Source organism: Melospiza melodia, chromosome 4 (genome assembly GCF_035770615.1).
Source record: "Melospiza melodia melodia isolate bMelMel2 chromosome 4, bMelMel2.pri, whole genome shotgun sequence".
Classification (NCBI taxonomy): domain Eukaryota; kingdom Metazoa; phylum Chordata; class Aves; order Passeriformes; family Passerellidae; genus Melospiza; species Melospiza melodia.
In genome coordinates this window covers 52560961-52586180 of record NC_086197.1, presented here as the reverse complement: position 1 = coordinate 52586180, position 25220 = coordinate 52560961, and the positions used below count along the sequence as shown (strand labels likewise).

The 25220-nt window shown below is 42.2% G+C and overlaps 1 protein-coding gene across 1 annotated transcript; it reads right to left on the bottom strand.

Annotated features, from left to right (window-relative positions):
* Window positions 1–1995: 1995 nt before the first annotated feature.
* ISX (intestine specific homeobox) lies at window positions 1996–25220 on the bottom strand. The gene is made up of 5 exons (XM_063155857.1): window positions 25049–25220; window positions 17335–17574; window positions 6885–7036; window positions 2913–3029; window positions 1996–2232 (listed from the first exon to the last, which is right to left on the bottom strand). The coding sequence occupies exons 1-5, from the start codon at window positions 25218–25220 to the stop codon at window positions 1996–1998; spliced, it is 918 nt and encodes a 305-aa protein (XP_063011927.1).

The window sequence follows — 25220 nt, the reverse complement described above, 5'->3', positions numbered from 1 at the left end:
AAAAGGAAAGCGTTCTAGCTCTTACTCTCTTTCTTTTACCAAAAAGTCAATGTGAAAATGGAAATCAAGGCCATAAGCCAGGGGGAGAAATTGTTTAGGTCACAAGGGGTTTTAGGGAAGATTAAATGTTGAAGCTGTCATATGGAAAATGTGAGTGGAATGTCATGGAGAGCTGTGAGACTGCAGGAGTCCCCCCCAGGGGCCTGTAAGCCCTGTCACTTGAATCACTTGATGTCAGGTGAAGAAGGCTAGGATGAAACTGTGACTACATTTCCATACTCATGTCTTGTGTGGTCAGCTTCCTTGGATGACTTCTCCCTCAAGCAACTTTTTGTCAGGTTTAAGACATGTTTGCCAAAGCAGACCTGTGTGTCTGAAGAACTGCAGAGTTGAGGATGTCCCAAGGACTGCCATGTCCAACCCAGCATTACGCGGAAATACCAGAGTATGAAACAATGTAAAAGTAGCACCCTAAGCTTCTTACCTCCATAACCTGACCAAGGAAAATGGTCATGTTGTGATCATCCCAGAATTTTCCTCTAAGCTAAAGAAATATTCATGCAGGAAGAGCTATCTCATTGCTGGTGCTGGCCTGAGCCCTGGGCTACTGTGCAGAGTTGTGTCCCCTTAGCTTTAGATTATTACGATACCTATATTCCAGATAATCACTGTGTAAGGACAATTAATGTTCCAGAAACTGCATTAATGAGTGACCTGCACCTAATTCAGAAACTTTAGTGTGATCACTTTTTCTTCTTTTAAGTAAACTCAAGGTCCTAACTTGAGAGTGTGTGTGGCTACAATGCAGTCATCTAAACTTGCATGAGGTGCACAACTAATTTGTGTTGATTTTAATCAGTTAGGTGTTGAAGCTCTTTGCTGGAGCTGAAGTTTAGCCCTGTATCTGACCTGAGTGTCCTTCAGGTGACTGATAAGATGACAGGGATGAAGATGATAGAGAATTCAGATCCAAGCAGGCATGAGGAAAGATCTTGTGGAAGACCTGTAAGAGTACAGATACAGTATATACAGCACAGACGTTAGTGGAAACAGGATTGAACCCTGAATAAACAGGGGAGAGAAAAGCACCATATGCTGGAAGGGGATGAGTATTATGCAAATAACAGGGATAGAGACATTTTGTAAACGGGCAGGCCAATCTCATTATTTATCTACAATTAAACTAAACTGTGGGGTCATATCATCCTATTAGAACGAGCAGATTAAACTCAGGCTTTCTCTTTTTGTTATTGTTTCTGGGGGTGTTTTGGAGCTTTCTTAATTTAGATCAAAAAATGAGAGGCTTCCTCATAAGCATTTTAATTAACCAGCTGAAGAATTCTCTTGCCCCCAGAGACTTGCAGTACCAAATCCAGAGCTCAGACTGTAATATTTCAGCTCAGATTGTGTTTGTTCCCCTTTATTCAAGTCAAAAACACAGACAGCAAATCAACCCTCCTCCCCCCCCATTTGACTACTTGGAAAAAAAAAAGTACCTTTAAAGTTTGATTTTTGACCTAAACATGTTCTTTGCAGTACATGAAGACCAGAATGTATGAGCAAAGTCACCAAAACCTGCAGAGAAAAGCACTTTTGGCTGGCCCTTAGGCCTATGTACACTTTAGCCCCAGTGTCTTTCCTGCCCCCAGTCATCCATGCAATAGGGTCATCCAATGTCTCATGGCTGAGTAAAATCCCAGAAAATCCTTTCACAGGGCTGCTTGGTGCACTGTCCCCCTGGGGAGAGGCTCTTGGTTGAAGGGCTGGGTTTCCACAGAGCATGCTGCTCCTCAGGGAGATGAGGAGCTCCTTTCAGGTCCTTGGTGCCTCTTGCCCTCATCCACTGGGCTGTGGCACCTCTCCTCCAGCATGGTGACCTGGCACCAGTGCCACCCATCATCCCAGCAGGTTTGTTCGAGGAGAGGAACCGCACAACTCCACGGAGGACATGAAGAGAAAGGCATCCCCAAAGCCCCCCCTGCCCCGTGTCCTGCTCTATGAGGAGCTGGCACAGATACTGCTCCTTTCCAGCCTGTGGGGTAGCAGCGAGCTGTATGGGGGCAGGACATTGAAGAGCAAGTATGGCTCTGGGAAGGGCAGCAGCTCCACGTGGTGGGGAGCGAAGGAGAGCGTGCTGGGCAGCCAGGCAGTTGTCAGCTGTCCTTGCAGTGGTGAGTAGTATCCCATGGCAGGATAGGAAGCAGAGAGTTTTCTTGGCATCAAGCTAGGAGCCTTTCAAGAATAAAAGCATAGTCTCAGGTGAATCAATATGGACTTCTACTTAGATGAAATTTACAATCAACCTTATTTGTTTCCCTGGTGATCAGTAATTAAGAAGAAACGTTTAGAAAAACAGACTTCCTAAACCCCAGTGGTGTGTTGTCACCCAGGACACAAAGCAAAATACTCTTTTTTCTAGCCATGAAAAAACTCCTGTCAGGGAAAGAGCCTGTGTGGCAGCCTAAAAAATAACAGTCCTGGACTGCTAAAGCATAGGTCAAGGTACTGGTCAGCCTAACCAAGGCTGGATGTTGTAAAGAGATTCTGTCTCTAAATGGACATGGCTTTGTGTCTGCCAATGTCTTAGGTCTTCCTCTCCAGGAAATTTCTGATTATAAAGACATTCTGAATCAAAGTATGATTTATAGGGAAGTGATTTAGAAGCAAAATGGGGAAGGACCCTACAAGAGACACCTCACAGAATATTTATGAAACAGGTTTAATTCTATGAAGAAATGTGTTATTTGATCAGTGGATTGATGGTGGGATTTTCTGTCATCACATAGCCAGTTTTGTCTTTTCCAGTGCTCCTTCTCTGAGATAGTCCCATGGCACTACTGGTGAAGTGATTACCTGGTGAAGGATAGCTGGCTCTCCCTCACTGGCTTTGACACAAAGTGTCCAATACTCACTGTGATATCTGACTTGGGAGCAGGAATGAAATCAACTTCTGTCAGATACTGAAGGCCACCGAAGTTGCTGAACTTTTCATGTTTCCTCCACTTTGCTCGCTGATTCTGGAACCAGATCTGGATAAAGGCAAGAAATAAAAGGTACAGAAATTAACAGAATATGAAGGAAGAACTTCTCACAGCCAACTACTTTCCCTAAACTCTGAGCATCAGAAAACACTGATGTCCCGCTCAGCAGAACCAGAGGCTGAATCTAAAGTAAACCACTGGGTTTGACAGAGCACTTTTCACACTTTACATAGCATATCGAAACTCTGGACCATGATACCTTGTTTTCTATTGTGGCACACAGAAGAAACAGGATCACCCTGTTCAAAGAAAGACAGTATTGCAGGTTTCCCAGGGCTCCCTGGGGAGAGCAGATCCTTCTGTGAACAAAGCTGTGCAGTGGTCAATGCACACAGCATTCTGTTTTCCCAAGGTGTGACATCTCATGACAGAGCTCTTCCACCCTGTTCCCAAGTGAACAGACTGAGAATAGATCCACCTAGATGTTTTGCTGGGCTGCAATAAAAGTGTGTCACCAGTGGAGATGTACTAACAGGGTTCTACCTATGTTTAGCTGGTAGCATTTGGAAATTCACATAAGGGACCTAAGTGAAAGACCCACAGGGATCACTCAGCAATCTGAGTATGCTGTCAGCTGTCTCATTTGCACTGGAAAGCAGACAACTAATTTTCTCTAGGGAATTCCTTTCATCTGTCAGCTGATTTGACCAGTCTGCCTTCTGGCAGAGGCATAAATGTATTTATAGTGCAGCTGCAGTTGTGCATCTTGCTGCACTGCCGTGAAAAGTTGAAGCCCCCTTCAATTGTTTGTAGCTTGCTAAGGGACTTGCTGTTTGTATGCAAGCCAGTGGTTCACATGAACACAAAGTGTTGGTTATTGAAGACAGGTGCTACTGAATGTAAATACATATGTATTTTAAGCCAAATAATGAGCAGCTCAGTTATTTCTGCATCTCTCACCCAAGAAGATGGGAATGTCAGGAGCCCTTTGCTATATTGCTGATAGTTAGCTGCTATATTGCTGATAGCTAGAAGTATCTGGGGTTACTGAAAGGACAGTTTTGTTTATCTGGGTGTGCATGTGTCTGGAAACTGCTTAGTCTGTATGAACTTTTCCATTCCCTTTCTACCATGCAGGAGTTATATGGTGAAACAGCACCATTTAACACTCACAAAGTGATAGAGGGCAAAGGGGGCACTCCAGCCAACATTCAGTCTCTGAAGCGCTGCTTCTAAAATCTGCACATGGGATAAAGTTCTCACTTCATGGACTTACTTTATTTAACTAAAGGCAAAGATTTTAACACTTCTCAGACCAAACTGCTCTTTTTTTTCCCCAACCAGCTCTCCAGCACCCTTACATCTAAAATGATTTCTCCATACCCAGCATGAGTCCTTTCAATTGTCTTTTAAACCTATTCCTCATGCTCTGTCTACATTTATCAACCAAATGCACAAAACCATAGACTACTCTTGGTTGGAATGCACCTTTTAAAGAAAATCTAGTTCCAACACTTCTGCTGTGGGCAGGGGCATATTTCACTAGACCAGGTTGCTCAAAGCCCCATTCAGCCTGACTTTGAACACTTCCAGTCATGGGACACCCACAATTTCTCTGGGCAATCTGTTCCAGTGTCTTGCCAATCTCACCATAAAGAATTTCTTCCTCATACACAAAGTAAATCTACCTTCTTTCAGTTTAAAACTGTCACTAATAATCTCACCATAAAAAGATGAGTTTGGCAGCGTCTGTTTTCATAAACCAGTGCTGATAAGCATTAAATATGTTATCTTTTCTTTAACTCTCCATTAACAAAATATGCAGTTGTTTTCACAGTTTTTGCCAAAAACCAATGTTTGTCTGACAGGCCAGTCATTTTCTGGTTGTCCTGTTACCCTTTGAATACTGATACATTAGATTTCTTCAAGGCCCCTGGAATGGAATGTCTCTCATGCTCCAGAACTGATTAAATATCAACACCGATGACCTAAACTACATCTCAAGCAGCTTTTTCAGAACCACTGGAGGTAAGTTACTTAGATGTGTAGATTAAAAAATACCTGTCTGTAGCAGCTGCTGTTCAATATTATCCTTTTAGAAAGTGCTCCCTGACATATTTCCAAGGATAGAGCAGAAATTATGACTGAACATCTTTGCCATTTATGCATTATCCTTGACAGTCCTACTGTTTCTACAAAGTAACAGATCAATATAATTGATCACTTTGGGCTTTTTTTTTCTTCTTAATTGACTTTTATTGAGTTTTTGATCTTTAATTTTTCTGACCAAAGCTTTGGCCTGCACCCTCCTGCTTTGCTTACTTATTTTTTTTATAATTTCTTGTTTCTCATGTTTACTCATACAGGATTCTTAATTTTTTATGTGTTAACACATGCAGTTATACAGTCTCATCTATCCCTTTACGATGTTTCACAGCAATCATAACTTTTTTTCTTGACTGGAGGACACAATATTTTTTACAGTTTATGGAGGGTTTCATTTGGTTACCAAACGGTTGGTTGTTCACTTAATTTTTTGATAGTTGAGTTATATTTCTGAGGTGATTTAACTTACACAAAGCTTTGTGAAAACTATTTCAAAGTAGCAAGAGCATATGCAAATTCTCTGTATGCTGTTTGATTTGTGTGACAAATGCAGTCAATTGAAACTATAACTTGTAACTTGAGCCTAAGTTACTGCTAATTTTTAGTTTTGTGGCTGATTTCCCTTTATCAGCCTGGATGAGGCCAAAGACAGAATTTCCTGTATCATGTATAACACTGTCTGAATTGGGAATTTGCCATCTGCACTTCATACATGAGGGACTTTTTACTTCTATCATTTACATCTCAGGTTGATGTTTCCTGTAATAACTCATTTTTATTTTTCCCTATACGTATTATAAAAAATTTTTTTAAACAGAAAAATACCTTATTCTTTCATGTGATTCATTGTTCTGTGGAGAGCACTGAGTGGCAGCTCAGCTTGTCTTTTATGCTGTTGGAAATGCATTGTTGGAGTACTGGTATTGCTGATGGGCATATTGTGGCAATGCAGGTCTAATTCTCCCTGTCACCTAACGATGAAGCAATATTATCATAGCTAGTCAATAGTCCCAGGCATGTCATAGTCAATAAACAGCTCTGTGTTGAACTTTGATTGTTAGAGAGGGATATATGCAAAGAAGTACACCAATGACTATAGATAGCATTGCAGCAAGTGCAGAAACTGCCTCATGCAAAAATCATCACTACAGTGCCTGGTAGGCAACACCAAATGCCAATACAGCACGGTATGTATATTTTAATGTAGCAGATTTCCTATGCAGTAAGAATTTGGGGTCAATTTTAGCTCAGTCAGCAACATTATATTACAATTGAGGAAAACCAGATTAGTTTCTGTGCACTGAAATTATGGCCAGGGCATTTATAGCCTGTCCTATCGAAATACAGAACACTAAGAAGCACTTCCACTTTGGCAACTATTTTCATGTGTTTTGAGACCCTGTGGAAGATGAATGTGGATGACAGTTTGTATTAGATGAATATTAACCTATAAATGGTTGATAAATGATCAACAAATGTTTTCATAAATGGCTGCTCTGTCGCTACAGAGTCCAACAGGTTACTCATAACCATCTCTAACTCTTACTTGCTATGCATTTAGTATGCTTAGAGCTTCTGTTAACCCTTTGATTATTTCCATGTGGTTAGTCACAGCTGGGCGAAAAATACTTCTTCCCCTATTTGTAAAAAGAGTTCAGTGACAGTGGCCCTGTCTGTAGGGTAAGAGAGAGGTCACGCACCTCATTAGCATTGCCACCCAGGCATAAACTATTAAGAATGCCCTCCCAAGTAATGAATGAATTGCAGTGAATATAGCCTTTTGGAGACACACTGTACCTGAACTCTGGCTTCTGGGAGGTTTATCTTTGCTGCCAGTTGATTGCGAATATGGACATCTGGGTAGTGAGTCACTTGGAAAATTTTCTCCAGTTCCTGGAGCTGCTCAGCTGTGAACGTTGTCCGGATTCTTCGTTTCCCTTTCCTCTCAGCTGTGAAAAACAAGGAAAGATGCATTACTTTTTACAGGAAAAGGCTACAGGACCACAAGAAGATTCAGAGATGCAGCAGTTTCTGTATATTGCTCTACAGTTGGGATGGCATCTACAACTTCTAGACGTGTACTTATCATAGGTGACTGGCTCCTGATACTCTCTAGCAGACAACATGAATGCAGGCCTTTATCATGAAAGGAATGAGTCAAAAGTGTCCACTTGTACTGCTAATTCCACGGATCCACTGCATGTCAACAGCAACAAATGCCTATGTGTTTTAACACACTAGCCCTGCAATGAGTTTGTCACCAAAGTCCTTGAGTGCTGGACCAACCACTGACCCCTAACTGACTGCTACTCTCTTCCCATACCATTCCTACAGCAGCAGGTATAGCCAGCAGTTTAACTCTGCTGTTGCAAAGAAAAGGTATTTTTCTGACTGTACCATTGTTGTGTGGGGACCTTCTAAACAAGCTTAACCTGAGGAACTTAAGAATAAGGCCTTAAAGCCCATGCAGAAGTTTAGGTGCTGTGAATTCCAATGCTTCATTGCTTCACCTGCTGTGGTGTGATCGCAAAAAGTGCTTCCCTAAACACTCCTACAGTGTTTTGAAAAGGCCCTCCTACACTAGGATATTTTATTTAGATCATAAATTCTGTATAGCACTTGATGTAAGTTAGAATGAAGTCTCAGTTGCTCTGAAATGATGCTGAAGAGGAAGAGGAAGAAGCAGCTGCAGAATGTGGAGTTCAGCCTCATCCCAAAGCTGGGATCTTCTCTGATGCACAAATGGAGTATCTTCCAGCTGACACTGAGTGACCAGCACAAAAAGCCATACCCCAAACATTATGAACCACAGGGTTTTTTCTACTGAGCTCAGAAAGCTGCATCTGATGGGTGCATAAAAATTCTAATATTATTTTACTGACTGTGATGAGCTTGCTACTCAATGACCTGAAGTAATTCTCAATGAAACCATGTTGTTACAAAAAATTGCTTTTCTGTATGGCTGCTTTTGGTCTTCACGGTCTGATGACAACTAACAATTCATACTATGTAACTAGAGGCATACTCTTTCTAATGGCACCATCAACCACACAAGGTTAGCTTAACCCCTCAAAGAGACTTGCTACCTTTTCCCGTTTTGTTCAGCCATTAGCATCCTTTGGAGGGCTAACACAGTGAAAAGGTAACTAAACACCTAGACCAATATAAAGTCGGCTCTGTGCCAACCAGAAAATGACATTTTTCATTCTGTAATCAAAACCTCATTGTGGCTCTGTTGACACAGAAAATAAGAATTAAAATATTCTGTTCATCAGCTTGGTAGGAAGGAGCCTGGACACAATACCATTGTGAATATTTCATCTTTTCTAAACCTTTTGGGGACTTTGAAAGAAAACCAGTCATGCAGGAATAACTGAGGAATGTCATTTATCATGACTGTCAATACTACCATGTCTCAGAAACAGCCTAATAAAGCTGATGTCCAACACAGTTAAATCCGTATCATTAGACCTTCCATCAGCCTATCAAAGTACTACTCATTAAACTGCAGCACTGGCTTCAGTCTCAGAACAAAAATGCTATTTCCACTGAATCTTGCTGGCACTACGGGGGCAGAGATTTGAAATGAGAAATATTTGTGCATGTTTATGCTGAAGGTATAAAGGGCACCTTCTCCTAAGAAGCTCTGATTACATTTACTTGAACCTTCTCAAAAGATTACTGCAAAGGGGGTTTATTGCTATATGCAAGAAAAGGGAAATATCAGTACTGACAGTAGAAATATTAGGACACTACATCCCCTGTAGATAAGACAGTTCATAATGCTGTTTCTTGTTTGGAAGATTTTCACCTCCCATTTAATATTTGGCTTACTATATTCTCTCCTGCTAGCACCTGAGAAATGTCCAGGACTAGAGAATGTGGCTTCAGAGAGACATGTGAGTTTCTGGTGTCTCATACCAGCTTCTTGGATATGAAAATGACCCTTTTAACTTGGTGATGAACAAAAGAAACTCCCTATCAGTCCACTCTAAATCCTCCACATTTTTCTTTCTGGAAAGGTGAACTGTATTATAGACAAGACTCTTATGTAAGGGGAGGATCTGCACAGTGCTGAGAAGTATCAGTCCAACTGAAACCAAACTTTGCAAAGCTGAAACTCATCACATTGAACAAAATACAGTTTGTATTTTGAGACTGAAGGAAAAACTTTGATTTCGACTATATATGAAATTAAACTGCTAACAAAATAGACTCCTGTGAACTAATCAAGACTTTTGCCAGCAGGGAATATAGAAAACTGTATTTTTTCAATAAGTAATCAGTCATTCTATTTCTAATTTTTAAAAAAAACTATTAAGAAATGCAAAAAATCTGGGACTCTGTGTTAACATTTTCTCTTGCAAGATCAAACTTTCTCTGACTGTAGCTTTGATAGTTCCCTTTGCCTTGGGACCTCAGCTTAGAGATCCCATAGCAAACAACAGCATTCAGAATTACAGTCTAATAAAGTATGTGGGTGGAAGATGTAAGACTAGGAAGTGTTGGAAGTGTAACTTTGGCTTTTCAAATGTGGCTCTAGGGTCTCTGGGGAAATAAGACTCTGTCTGAGTTTCCTGAGCTATTTTTTATGTAAAAGCTGGGGATATTCAAGTGTGCTTTTATGCTCCATGAAAGTCATTTGCAGGTTAGCTGGCTGTTGAAACCAAGCCTGAAAATACGAGGCAGCTAAACGTGTCAGCATTTTCAGATGCTTAGAGATACAGCTGTCTGTACACTGCCTTACTGTTGACATTGGAAGGGCCAGATTCTCCCCACTGATAAAGCAGGATAGCTCCTTTAAATTCGGTATCAGGCTCATTTGTCCTTTGCAGATCTGCTTTATTATTAGGTCAGGCTTGAAGCAAATTCAAACATATGAACTTTGGAGGAATAGAGATTCTTCTTGAAGGTGTGCAGTGGAAGGATGAGATCAATGACTACAAGTTGCAGCAAGGGAAATTCTGGTTACATAATAGGTAAAAAATGTTTTCATAATGAGGGTAGTCTGATGTGGGGGCCGGGAGAGGCTGTGAAGTTTCAGTCCTTGCAGATACTCTGAACTTGACTGGTCAAAAGCCTAAGCCACCTGATTTAAGCTGGCCCTGCTTAGATTTGGGGTTGGACAAGATAGTCTCCAGAGGCCTCTCACAACCTATTCTGTTATGTAATCTCTGACCTCCAAATAACCATATGAAGTAAAGGCCCCCATCACTCCTTCCCTAAAAATTAAGGAAGCTTAGGGCATTAAGGCCTTAAACTAAGCACAGCTCGAAGCATCTGACTTGCAATTGTTTACATACACAGTTTTAGCTTAGCATATTGCAGCTTATTTCCACTGTCCAGTATAACACAGTTTCAAGCAATCTGAGATATGAGCAAATCGATACTGATAACTACTTGTAAAAGTTTGTTAACATTGCCGTTTTTAAAGTAAAAGCTGCACAGCTGCAATAATGCTATACTTGGGGCAAATTTCTTCTGGACTACATTCTGTAGTAGGCAAATAGCCTGTAGTACACCTTGCACTGCTGTTTCTTAGCTGCACATCTGAACCAGTTAGAAAAATGCTGCCTCGGGGAGATCTCTGCAACTGCACCCCCCATTAGCACTTACCCCAGTAGCAGCTAGGATTGTATCAAGCCTACTTTGGCCATACACTGGAGGGACAAGGAATTAAAAACACAGGAGAAGGGCTGGAAATCACTACTAGCACATATTTGCCTTGAAGTAGGTAACCCAGGGAGATGAAAACTGGTAGGATCACTTTATCTCACTGCAATCTTTGTCATTTCTGGACAGACAGCCTTTCACAGTATGCCACAGACAGATCCAAAGATTCTGCATCTTCTTTGACAAGGAGAAAGCAGTTACATAAGCAAGCAAGTGGCTTTAGTTATATATCCTCAGAAATGTATTTTTCTCTGTGTAACAAAGTTGACTGTATCATTTTTTCTCAGAAAGAAACTCAGGTGTGTTGAAAAAGAGCCTCATCATATCTGGTTAAGTTCTGTTTCATCCTTTTTTGCCTTTTTCAGAGAAGTTCCTATCTCTCTCTCTCTTCTTTGTAATTCAGATATGTGGCTCCCCCAGCCATTTCCTTCTCGTGGCTTTTCTGAATGTTGTTTTTGTGTGGTGAGATTCTGCTCACTGCAGACAGCCCCACAGTAAAAACCTCCAGTTATTACAGGATGGCATCAGGACAAAACCTGCTTGTCTGTATAAGGGGATGTGCCCATGGCAGTCCCTCTCCTAGTTAAAGAGGTGGCTCATGGCTTTCAAAAGAGCTTTGCTGCAATATTTAGGCATGAGTATTGCAGTGTGGCTAGTCTTTATTAAAGTGACTTTTCAACCTAAGACGGACTGGCATAGCCAGTGAGACTGATCCTAATTGGATGGGTACAATGTGCTCCAGATAGAGCCTCCTGCTAGTGAAACAGCACATAGCACCCAGCTGCTGCCTGTTCAGGCATTGCCAAAGTTAATTCAGAGAAGCACAACTTGAACTTCTGAAGTCTTGACCTCTTCCCTTCAGTCCAAAACTCCTTCATGTAGAGTTGCTTCTACCCTAATGAGTACCACACCCAATCACCTGACATCAAGACTGAAATGCAGAGATGTACAGACATCAAGGGGTGCGAGCCAAAAATACCAGGCTAGAAACCTGTTTAAGCAGGCTGTACAGTGGTGATCAGGGGAGTTTCTTAAGTCTGCTTGTCAGAGGAGTTGGCAAGGAGTAGACAGCATGTATGAAACCATTCATGTGGACAGTTTGTTGTGGGGTATCGTGCTCACCATCAACCTTGAGCCCCTGGTGAATTTAACCTTTCTTGTCTGCCAGAAAAGTGATGACAGTGTTTATAAATGCTGCTGCCTGAAAGATGGTGTGCATAGCTCTGGCACAGCCAGTGGTCAGCACTGGATCTGAAGGATGAAGCAAACCATTAGATCTATACCTAGGCCAAAGGGCCTGCACCTTCATGTACTCCTTCAGGCCCATGTGGATTTGGGGCAGATGCATGTATAGGCTCCCCATGCAGCTAAATCTCAAGCTTGACACTTGACACATTCATTTTAGTGAATGTTCACCATAGTCAAACCTCACCTTAAAAGCAGTGGCCAGCCTAAACCAATAACGGTTCTCACCAAAGAAAGCAAGTTCCCCACCACTCTCTGGTCCAAAACCCTTGTGAGAAACCAGTCATTTGCAACAGGGAAAAACCTGAGTTTATTGCAGGTTGCACAGAGAGCCTGCTTTTTCTTTATTCCTGCTCTTTGTGATCATTTTTACCTGCAAACATCTAGACACCAATCAGGAATGTTTATTTACATCCCTGCCTCTACTGTTTCTCCTTTAAGCATAAAAGGCTTGCTAAAAGAGCAGGTAAAAGACCTGCCCTCAGTTTTAAAGAACAGTAATAAACAGTATCATATCCCAGGGCTTTAATAAAAAGTTCTAGGACAATTTTGGAGAAGCCAATAAATACTCATTAAGGCCTTTGAAATAAACTAATCATGATGTGCCATCAGCTTTACAAGTGGTCACACCATACAGATTCGACTAGCAGGAGCAAATCAACCTCTGGGTCCTGTGGAATGTACCCTTTGTATCCAAAATTCCCTGGGAAGAAGGGACGGCTTGAGGAAAGCTTTGAATGTTAACATTTGCTTTAAATAAATAAAACTCCAAACCCAAAACCCATGAAGAAACAACACAAAAGGACTTTATGATAGTCCCCAGCTGCTAGCAGCTTTGCTTTTTTCAGTGCTCACTTATACCAGTGAGACTTCTATGTGAACAGAGTTTGAAGGGTGAGAGTAAAGGATTCAGGCTTTCATTTAATATCCAGGGTGTCATTATAAACAGTCAGTCTTCAAAGAGGGAGAAAACAAAGAATCAGCCTGCAACAATACCTCAAGTAAACCCACGAAAACAAGGTCAATGGTCTGAGGCATTTCCTAGTGCATATAGAGGAACACTGCACTTTAGAGACAGAGGGCTGCAGGGACTATTCACACAGATAAACAAAAGGCTGGTAAGACAGTAATGGCAGCCAAATTATATATATGGGCATTTCTTTTTTCCTCCTGCTTTTCCTTTTCATTTAAAATTGTTGCCTTTTGTTCTGCAGGACAATGAGATGCTTGTGCCCTTTCTCACAGTCCCATTGGTGTAGTCTGGGCAGCTGATATTTATCTGGGATTGTGATTGCACAGTGCTTCATTGGCTCTTGGGTGTTTCAGAAGTGCATTAAGGTAAGTCAGCATATTGAGGAAAAGACTGTTCCATGAGAGATAAACCATGCTGTTTCACAGAGGTACAGGGATTTGACCATATTGTCCACAAATGAATAGTACAAGTGAATTTATGACTTCAGAGAAAATATAAACATTGAGCTAAGGATGTCTGCAAATGGCATCAGTACAGAGGGAACATGACTTATACTGGACTTCCTCCAGAACTGAGATTATCTCTATACTTTCTGTTGTCTTTACGAAAACTGCCACCAAAATTCATCAATATGCTTTGGGATCACAGATGCTATCATGACAATAAAACAATTAGATTAATAAAAAGACCCCTGAGCTCACAGTCAGCAATGTGCAGAAGATTTTTGCTATGGAAATATTTGGGTGATGTTGACTCATTAGGGCAGCCTCCTCTACAGCAAATAATGAAGACTTGAGCTGCAGGAAATAACATGAACCTCTGAACCACATGTGGTTCACAGCCTGAAGCCCTCAGTTTCTGGTGGAATTAGGAGCCAGATCTGTTTATTGAAGCATGATCTATGCAGTCCTTCAATTACTGCCCAGAGAAGAAATCCCACAGGACCAGACATCCACTGGTGCCTGAAGGTGATGCTGCTACCTGGCTTCTCCAAGGCAGCAGCTGCTCCTTTGCTTGAGCAGGAGACTGGAACCATGATCTGTGTGCAATGTAGGGCACAGTCATGCACTGCCTTTGGATATAGTTACAGTGCACACCCACCCAATGTATACAATCAAACCCAGCATGTGTAAAAGACTCATTGCAAAATGATTGCCCAGGAGGATCCAAACTAGGCTGGGATCTTGTACTTGGCAATCTCCACCAGGAGCTGCTGCAGGCAGGCATGGGGGTGTGTTATCCTCTCAGGCTCCAGTGCTCTACTCTTCTGGACTGGCAAGCTGAGTCCCAGGGAGGTAAGGGCAGAGAGAAGTAAAGCAAAGTGGGAGCTCAGGATTTGGGTTTACATAGACAGGTGCTGAGAGGGTGACCAACAACCACAAGAGTTTTCCCTGCTTGCTCTGGTGTTTTGAATCCCTTGGCAGCGATGGTGGTTGTGCATGGCAAAGGGGCTGCAATGACTCATCTCACAGAAGCTGGCCCAAACAGAGTCTCTACCTGCAGCTTCAAAGGAAGGCCTTCTTTCAAATGATCTCCTTCTAAAACAGATTTTATCAAAGCTGTTTCTCCTTCTAAAATGGGCTTTATCAATGCTGCTTTCCAAGAATCCAGGTTTTCTGAAAAGGCTCTGCTGAGCTCTCCATGCAGAAGGCCACAGGTGAAGGCATACAGCATTCTGAATGAAGGCACCCAAATTCAAATAGGGGTTTAGCAAAACTAAATGCCAGTGTCAGCATGTCTCTAGCATACGAGGCCTCTTCTTTTTTTGCTTACAGGGCAGCCTCTAAGTTCAAAGTACAAGAGGCATTGCTTCCTGCAGTGGTTTGTGATAAGGACATAAATCTATTTAGCTTAAATGACACTGCATTTCTAAACCGCTTAGTGGCAGAAGCCATTTTGTGGTGAAAAGAAAAATTTTAGGGAATTGTTACAGAGTTTCCTGGAAATATGCTCCAAATCCCATACTCAAGGTCACAGTCGGGGTGCTCTTGTTATCTCAGACCACATGCCCATGAAGGAGGCTGTTGTTGAAGCCTCCTCACCTTTCTCCTCCCATACAAAATAGCACCAAAGCCCAGCTCTCCTGCCTCCAAGGTGATTGTATAGCATGCCTGATTTCTTCTATTCCCTGACAACTAAACAGATGTGTGTGTCTAGACAGACCCAGGGCCCTTCCTCACAAACCATCAATAGATGTGTGCTAACAGAGAGAGGAGAGGGAATGCCCCACGAAGGGTTTCTGATGTCTTTCCATATCAGAAAGGTCTCCTGCTGCTGAGGTTGGTGCTGTTCCTCTGAGTGCTTACAGCGATTGTTGGTGTGGGTGTGAGGGAGGTCCTGGGGACACCTCCATGGATACACTATGGGCATTTGGGACTGCCAAGGTGCCTTGTCAGAGGACCCGTAACTGACCTGTAGCTGCCATGCCAAAAGCAGGTCTGAAGCCCCCCACAGCTGACAGGTGCTTAAACAGAAGTTCATTTGCTATCAGCTGGACTACAGACTGCTTCAGGGATGCTGCAGTCTACCCTTCCTGCAGGTGTTGTTGCTGACTTTGTCTGAGAAAGATGATACCTGCCACAGCCAGAGGCAGGAGAAAATGAACCACCAGCTCTTCCCTGTACTGTCAAGTGGAAGAAGGAGGCTGAAACTTGAGATACAGGAAAGTATTTTAAACCCAGGCCTTCAGCTCTCTGCTAGGAACGATGTAGTGTACGAACAGGATCCGAAACATCATTGTTTGCACACTACAGGGAAAACGTCAATCCCATGCTTTAGGATTCTCCCTCCTTCTCTAGCCAGCTTCTATCAAAGGCTCAGCAACTGCAGGAACCAGTAGCCTAGGAAATGGCAGATCATTAAACCTCTGCTTGGCTTCAAAACCTCACTGTGACCAGGGAACAGAGGGATTTTGTTTAAAATGCCTTTAAAATACATGCTGCCATTGAAGGGGGCTGCTCATGTTGGCTCTGTTTTATGCAGATAATTGCAGGCTACCTCCCCTGCTTTACTGATGAGGCTGGCTAAATGCCAAGTCAGGACAGTCACCTCCCAGCTATGGTGTGATCCTCCTGGCTGGAGACTCCCTCATATAGAGAATATGTGAATATTCTACTTTTATATTCAGAGGCAACTCTGAGAGCCAGATGCATACAGCCCTGGCTCTTCTATGAGGAGGCCACATGATTTAGCCCTGCTGTCATGAGCTGTGTGCAGCTTACATGGCAGAGGAAAGCTAAAATTTCCAGTTATCTTACAAGGCTTCTCCCTGCATCAATACTGATGGCTGTCTCGTGCAGGAGGAGGAGGTGACAGCACCTTGTCACAAGACTCATGTATACCTTGGCAGCAGTGGCAGAAAAAAGGATTTTCTTCCAAATGTATTTCACAGAAAGCGTTCCTTCTCCTGCCAGCTTGCAGAGTATGGAGCAAGGATGATGAGTGAATCTCAGAAAAGCCACCTGAGTAACCCCATATCTGCCATCTTCAATGGACTTAAATGAAATGCCTTCTTTTCCCTGGAGTAAATAATAAGAGACTATGCAAAAACATCTTTCTGCTGCTGCTGCAAACCTGTTTTCTGGAGTATAGTATGAATGTCTGTATTTACTTTTCCTCAAACACAAAGAACATAGAGAAATTTCTGTCACATGCTGCCAATTAATTGCTGTCTGCTAGGAACTAGTCTTGTTCAGGTACCACATATCCTGCTTAGCCTAAAGTCCCTGTGCAACATATTGGAAAAGGATATTGGTATTGTCCAGTGCTTTGGCTAGGAGATAGACCACTATTTACCAATGTTCATAACTAATTAAATTTGCAGGTTCACCAACATGGCCAGCATTGACAATTGTGCGTGACCCATCCTGCCAGATCTACTGCCTGTCGCCAGTTTGCCTGTGTGCATGCTGCTGACCTCTTCATCACCTCTACAGTGGGTCCAAGGTGTACAGAACACAGTGAGCTGACTCAGCTTATTCACCAGCCTCTCTCCCCACGTTGTGCAATGCACATTTTCAGGAAATGGGCGTTCCACAACCCTGGCAGTGAGGATCAGAACGTGGCAGCTCCTCACAACCCAAGCAGGAGGGCAACAAACACCCAAAACAGTCCCTACCACTAACATTGGTAGAGTTGGTAAGACGGAGCTGGAACTTTGGCTCAAATAGTGGCTTTTGATGGCAAGAATGAAGAACTGTCTCTGTGACTCATCCAAGAGCTATGACCAACTCCTGTGACTCAGCCAATGGAAACACTCGTGCTGGCTGTTGCTTGGTATCACCTTATACATAACTGTAAGATAACAGCTGTGTTTTGGGGCATTGAAGGGGAAAGTCTGCATACAGAGGCACTCACCATGAAGGGGATGGTCCACTGGGAAACCACATAGCTGATCTTCCTCATGTTTTCTTTTGCCTTCCAGACGTTCACGTCCTGTGTCCTCACCCAGGAAGGACACTGGATTGGCAGTAGGTCTTCTCTTGCAGTGAGTTGCCTGCACTCTCCTTGCTTTGGCCATGGGTGTAGCACACATGGTGGGAAGAAGGATTTTGGCTGAAGGTAAGTCACAGTCAGACTGACTCTGGCTGCTGGAATCTGTGAAGGACACAGCACAAGACAGCTTTGAATAAAGCAGCCACCACCATTCAGCACACCTTCCAGTTTATGTGAAAAAAGTGGTCTGGATATTGTGTCATTCAAACCTGGTCATACTTAAAACGGCCCTAATCCTTCTGTGCTGTACTCCAATGCCAAGATTACCCCATGTTGCACATACAGGACCTTGGTGAATTTGACCCCAAATCTTCCCTGTTTTCTGCTTCCTTCCACCTTAAAACTTTCAATGGTCCTTAGAAAGAGATTTTTTTAAAAAGGACTGTAAAAAATAAGGAGAAATAACCAAAAGATTGAGAAATCCAAGCTTCCCTGTCAGTTCCAAATTAGTGGCTGCCTTTTTGGAAGAACCGGGAAGCAAAGTGGATATTGAGCTGCTCTGAAAATCTGTCAACAAGATTGCCATGGAATTTGCTGGATGCCAAATGCTTTTAAAAGTCTGGTCCTTTCTTAAATGTCCCTGTAGGTACATCTACCCTATAGGAAAATGGGCCAATGAATAGGCTAAAAGTCAGTGTCTTCCCTAATTCAGGTCCCTATGTCCTTGATTCTCCATCTGGGCTGCCTGCTGTTCTGATTTAGGCATTGGACAATTCTAAAGGCAGCCTTTGCCCAGGCAGTCAACATTTCCCCTCTGCCTTTGTGACAAGTAATGCTGGTGATATCTAGAAAGGTACTGACAGCCAGCTCATCTTTGTGAAATCACCTGCACGCTCTTGTTGACAGGACAAACAGGAGAAGCGTGTGTTGGCCTATTTTCACTAAGTACAGCTGTAACATTAACTTAGATTTGAGCATGGACATTATAAACAAACCGCAGTAACTTCAGCAGCAACCAGTGATGTCATGTGCTAGGACACCTGACCCCAAGTGCTGAGGAAATTGGCCCCAGAAGCCACAATCTTTCTTCAGCTATGGTGTTGCCTTATTACCTCAATTGTGTACTGGGGCACCACAAAGATCTTCCAGATGACTTCTCTGCCCTCATGAATGTAGTATGAGTTCTTACTCCTCCTTATGAATGTAAGCAGACCTTGCAAAGCCATGCACTGAAACAAAACACGCTGGGAAGCCTCGAGGTTTACAGCAGTGGGCTGTCTGTGGCTGTCAGCATCCCAAGAGAGTTACACCAAATACCCCACTCTCCACCTCCCTTTTCTGTATTACAGCCTTGCCATAAACCCTGGTGCTGAATGTTTGATGTGCTGCCTTTGGTAGCTGCAATCATGGCTCAATTGTCTCTTCAGAGACAAGACATCTGTGTCTGTGCTGCTTTAATGGCAAACCCAGAATTTGCTCTAGTTCTCCTCCCCACCTGTATTCTTTGCTTGGAAAGTCAGAGTAAAAAGCAACACATAAGCATAATGTACACATTGTGGAATTTAGGTTTCATGGTTTGAATGGCCTGGGAGCAAACATGACAGTACAGGTTTGTCTGCTATTATTGCTGAAGAACGTTAAAATCCTAATGCAATAATGGACTGCACTCCTGAGCAGTCTCCCACATCTCGACTCTGGAGTTTGCTGCACCTGTGGGTGGTCCTCTCTCTCTTTTCATATCTAAATGGCAGCAGGTGTGAACCACTACAGGCTGTACTTGAAGAGACTCCACTTTTTAATATACATTTTATGTGTATATATATATCTTTGTTGTCATGTCTGGCATTGGCAAAATATCTAAGTTTTTAGACTTGTTAGAGATTTATTTTCTCAAACAAACAAGTTCTATTTGAAAGCAGCATTGGAGCAATGATAATTACAACATCTGGAGACAAAGTATCTAATTCTGATTCTGCCCTCATTAAGAGCTCACACAATAGGAGTTTTATAGACGGTTGACACTTACATGAAGAAAACGAAGTTATAAGAGCTCCAAAAATTAGCCAAAGTCTAATTTCAATAAGGAATAATTGTTCAAATGTTATCTAAAATATCACCAATCTGCGTAACCCTCTTAACAAAATTACATGTGTACAGTCATGTGGACTTTAAAAATCTGGCCCACCTTAGCATTTGAGGCACATTGTGCAAAACAGAACTAATTTTATTCCTTTAGTATCAACTAACTTTGAGTTTTCTGGAGAGAAAACAGGTGAGGTTTTGAATAATATTTGTGGCATAAAGGAGAAGGACAGACCTGGGAATAGTCACTAGCATGAGGCAGGGGTTAAACAACAGATGATCAGATGGTATCAGTACTGGCATAGGTTCCTAGCCCAGGACTTCTATCTTAGTCTCCCAACCCTAAATTAAGGACTAGTTGCACTCCTTTGCTAGATATGATGCTGTGAAAATTCATATGTTACAAAAGTGATGATGCTTATATGCTACAGTAATGAAAAATGTGAGGGTACCTAAGCAAGGTGCTCTTATGGGGAGTGATTAAAGCTTTTAAGGAATGACATTAGCATTTCCTAAATTACAGAAGACTTTTCACAGGTCTTTATTCTTTATTTACAATTTTCCTCCCCAGTATTTTTCCTGAGATGCTCACACACCCCAGCGATGAGTACAAGTCATGTATGAGCACGGAGAGAGCCATTACCGACTGAGGCAGAAAGAAGAGGGAGGAAATGGAAGACAGTCCTCGGCAGATTGGAAAATGCCAATGTGTCTGTGAACTGGTGAAAAGGTATGTTGTTTGAGATCAAAGAAGTATGAACCTCAAAGTATGAGCCTCTGAATTAATCAAGGAGTTTTTCAGGAGGATAAGATTGAAGGCAGAGTTTAATAATACTGAGTTTACAGCACATAGCTGAGAGTTGGAGCCCCAATCCTGTTTGCATTGCAACCTTCTCTGGTGTTTGTTGTTCTGACCAGTAAAAAGCCTGCCTAAAGTGGTTGCTCTTAAGGTCAGCTCGAATTTTTTTTGGTACACATTCATGTGACTCCAGCAAGAGCTCTGAAAATCAGCTATAAACTGACATGGGGCAAAACTTCCTCCAGAGAATGTACTTTTCTTTTTTTTTTCCCTCCCCAGAGAAGGCAATGACATTTCAGCCCAGCACAACATGAGATACTTGTTACTGCCATGCACAGAAATTACTTTGACTTGTTGCCCAAAATGGTCTTTTTTCTTGACTTTCAGTTGCATAGGAAAGGATGGACAATTTCAGGCAAGGTAGTAGGGTTTCACTTTGAAAGCAGAGGTTATTTCAGATAATCTAAGTTTCAGTTAAGCCTTGTTGTGCAATCACTGGAGACAGACCTGAGGAGGCACAAGGTTTATGATTTTAGGGTCTTACTAACGCTGTGAACAGGGAAGAGTCTAAATGGAAGCATATTTGTATTGTGGGGTTTTTTTCTATTTCCTCTACATATTTTTCTTTCCTTCCTATTTTTTTGCTTTCCAGGTTTATTGGTTTTCCTTGCAATAGGTGGGATGAATTGGTCTTATTGACCAGATGGTATCTGTTCAGTTAGATTCCTTCAGTTTGTTTCCCCTTTAGTGATAAAGATGGGTGGAGTGCTGCTAAAGGTGAACAATCACCATACTGACATTTGTGTATGAAGTGGTGGTTGTATTCCTATTAATTTGCATATCCTTAACATGATGGAGCATTACACAAGGCAGAATGACGAAATTACCATATCTGTTATTGCATTCACTATTAATTTCCCAGGTGTAACACTCTCATCCCAAGTTTTCCCTGACTTGACAAAGGATCTCCTGTTGGTGAAACCTCACTGGCAGAAAACAGGGGAGTAATGAACAATCAATTCAGATGTAATTTCAAGTACATTGAAATCAGGTTCCCAGGAATTTCAGAACAATCTTTTTTTCTGAAATAGGTCTGATATTCTTCTGTGTTTTAAATGAAAGAGTTGGCACAAGGGAGGAAATCAGCACTCACTGGGTGTTCAATTGTGTTCCTTGCAAAGGCCATGGTTACCCTTTCAAGCACTGTGACAAAAGGTTGAGAGGAAAAGCACAGACTGCATACTAAAATGGCTTCTTGTCCATTATTTATTTTTTTTAATTTGGTAAGACTCTTTCAATTATTTCAACAGCTTCAATAACTGCAGCTCCAGGTCCTCTAGCTGTTGTGTGTGTACAGTGAACTCCGCTATGATTAACGCTGCAACTGGAAAGCCAAATGCTTCAGAGAACACTGCACACTCCTTATTCCAAGTCCCACTGGAATTACACTCACAAAAACATATGAACTCAGGAGTCAGGCCTAGAGATCTTCCCATACCACTCTGTGAGAGGCTTGCACTGTACATCACAACGTCCTTGTTGTCAGAGACTCAGAATAATTTGTTAGAAGCAACTTCTAGCAGTCATCTGATCCAGCACCCATGAGTTTTCTTGGGAATCTTGGTTTGCACCCCTCATTTAGAATCACAGGTTGGAAAAGACCTTTAAAATAACTGAGTCCAAACATCAGATCACCAAGTCCAACCATTTCTGACATTCTCCATCTTCTGCTCTCCTGGTCCTACCCATCTCCTCAGCTGACTCCAGGACAAGTGTGATCTTGGTACTGAGACTGTCTACATCAGATGGTAATTTCTGGCCTCAGTATTTACCTTACAGTAGCCTATGTGGTGTCATATGGATCTTCCTGTCTCACAAATAGCTCTGGTCAGAAAAATACCATAGAGGTTTGTGGGGAATGTTCTTAAAAACCTTAGTAAGATATAACTAACCCCTGACCTGTAGTACCTCCTTCTTTGCTGCTGCTGAACTGTTATGAGAAAGCAGCTGGATTTGTGTCCCATCCTGGAATTTCCAGCAAGTTCCCTAGCTCATTTCAGTTCCCTGACCTTGGCCAGCACTGAGCCATACCAGATGTGGCTGATTATTTACACATTTTTTTTAATGACAGTGTTATATGGCATGAAGCTGAATGACTTAGATGGAATACAACAATTATCCCAAGATGTACAGCACAGGGTATTGCACTTCTGAAATAAATATAATTTATCTGAATAAATCACAGTTCTGCTCAGAAAGCAAAGGGTAATAAATTTAGGTACCACATTCTTAGGTAAGAAACAAATAGTGAAAAGGTTTTGTTTTCTTTTTTTTTTTTTTTTAATTCCTTGATCAATTGCAAAAACAAAGTACAAAAACATTTTGGAAGATTTCTACAGCTTTCCTGTTCTCCCACTTCCAGCAACAATTAAATGAATCTTCACATATATATACTGTTTTCATTAGTTAATATTCTACCTTCCCTTAAGTTTATGAAGCCAGCCTCTCTTTCTAGCACGGGAGAGAAGAGTGACTATATTCTCCTGCTACAGCTAGAGTCTCTCTCTGGTGTGAAGGCGGTGAAGAAAAGTCAAAGGCAAGGCCTGATGGTTCTGCCTGCATTGCTTTCAAGATGCAAAACTGACTGTGTGCTCAGGTGGAGCAACGTGGGCTGAGGCTGCACTGGCAGGGCAGTAGTGCAGGAGCCCACCACGTCCTGCATGCAGACCTGTCAGACCCTCGAACTTGCAGTGGCCAAGACACACTTAGCTGAGACACAGTGAAACTGGGCTTCAACATATTGATTGTGAAAAAGGCTTAATACAAAAAGGTCCTGTCTGAGTTCCCCGAGAACACTCTCATGCTGTTGAAATGCAGTTCTATGGCCCATGCTGTGAACAAGCACTGACTGAATTTTCAGTGGTGTTATTTGTCTCACTTTGGATCCAGTGGCACAAAGTGACTGCCATGGGCCCTCAGGAGAGGACTTTCAGCTCACAAAGCCACACTGCCAGAGCGCACTGCAGCATTTCTCCCCCTTCACAACCCTTGACACATGGGCCCTACTCCACCAGCAGCAGCCTCAGCCACGTCCATTTCCACCTCTACAAACCACCAAGTTCTTGCATCTTTCAGGACTGGTTGTCCAGTTCCAGTTGGCAAAAGCAGCTCAAGGAAACCTCCAAATGCTCCAGTCCTCCAATAGTACCAGTGGCAAAACAGGCAAGCAACATTTGCCAAAGCCTTCAGCAACCTCATTTTGTCTTTGGAACACCTTTTTCTTTGAGCAGATGACCTGGAGAGGTCCCCCCAAACCTCAGTTATCCTATAGTTCTGTGAAAAAGCAGCAAAATGCCATCTCTCTTTCCCAAACACAAGTTTCCATGGAAAGCTCCAGTTACTGGCACAAAGGCAGCAGTGGTACATTCAGCCCCAGTGCTGTGAGGTGAGCCACACAGTGAGGAGATGAGTTCTCCCGTGTCACAGATACACAAAAAGAAGTCCAACTCTTGTGCAGAGCATGACTAAGAGTCAGTGTTAGGGTGCCTGAGTCCAACCCCAGTAACTCAAGTTACAGTAGTGAGTAGTTCCCCTCACCCTCAGGTCTTGTTGGCTTTCTATGAGAATAGGCAATGGTTTCTTGGACTGACGGGCTTTTGGAGAAAGACTCTCTCCCTTACTAAAGGGTGGCTCATCCAGTGTCCTGGGAAATGGGGTCCTAATCCATGAAAATATCATTCTATATTACAAAAAATAAAGTGTAGCATTAAACGTTATTGAAAGAAGTTGAGTGTGACAGGTGAGTAAAAATTTTGTGCCAAAAGTACAGGTCATTTTTTGTTTAAGTAGATCTGCTTGTATCTATTTCTTATGGAAAATGGAGATTTAAAAAGATTAAAAAATATTTAATCCAGAAAATGTTGGATGTTGTTCTTTGTTTAGCAAAAGAAGGGGACAATTTCTGTGGGGGTAAAAGTTCACTCAAGGCCAGAGTAACTAAACTGTGAAAACTGAAGTCAAAAAGTCTAACGCACTTGCTGGTTTGCCAAGATCAAAGTTATGCAAGTTTTTCTCCTAGATGTTTTCATTTACTTCATGAAAGAACCTAGTGTCCATGATGATAAAAAGAAACTCTTAAACATATATGCTTTCTCTTATTCCAGCAATTGGGTTCTAACACTCCGGTAGCTACCATTACCCTTACAGATCATTTCTCCTGCTTGAGGGTGAGTGGTCAAATTTATCAGAAAAGAATGCTGATATAAGATTTGGCTGTAATTCCAGACAACAGTCAATTCCTCGTGTAAGTAAAACTCAAAAAATTTTGTTAAGCAGCAGTCTTAGGCTCACTTTCTGAGTCTGAATACCTGCCCTTACGGCACACATTTGTCTTTTTCCCCCTACTAGATAACAAGAGTATGTTTTTTAAACGGAGAGCTGCTGTATTTTTTACAATAAGCACTCCTCACTGAAGAGAGCAACCTGAAATAACTTTTCAGGTTGCATACTCACCTCTCCAATGACATTGAGGCTTTACAATGTACCAAACCCCAGAGTCCAATCTACTGCGAGGTTGAAAGCAAATTATTTTTAAAATATTATTTCTGCGTATATAATGAACGATTTGTACCTGATAAGGGAAATCCTAAATTCCTATAAAAGTTAAAGAATTAAAATTCTAGATAACTGAACCTGACAGCCTTCGGGACCAAAAAGCAAGAAACATTTTCATTCCGTTTTATGACTGGTACATACCGAAGGCCACCGGCGACCCTGCTTTTAGGGACGGAGGTCTCTCAGCGTAGCTGCTTCTTTTCCTGGTGTCACTGCTCGGGACAGTGCTGGCAGAAGGCTTCTTTAGGATTTCCTCAATGGAAAAGGACAGGCCGGGCTTCCTCTGTCCAGCAGCCACCCGCGGGTCCGTCAT

What these genes read in the sequence shown, in the direction of transcription:
- ISX (XM_063155857.1), bottom strand. Translation starts at nt 25,220, where the DNA reads ATGACGGACCCGCGGGTGGCTGCTGGACAGAGGAAGCCCGGCCTGTCC. An exon ending in AGGGTCGCCGGTGGCCTTCG is followed by an intron (nt 17,575 to 25,048) that starts GTATGTACCAGT and finishes TGTCCTTCACAG; the next exon opens with ATTCCAGCAGCCAGAGTCAG. An exon ending in TCCCAGAAGCCAGAGTTCAG is followed by an intron (nt 3,030 to 6,884) that starts GTACAGTGTGTC and finishes GCCTTTATCCAG; the next exon opens with ATCTGGTTCCAGAATCAGCG.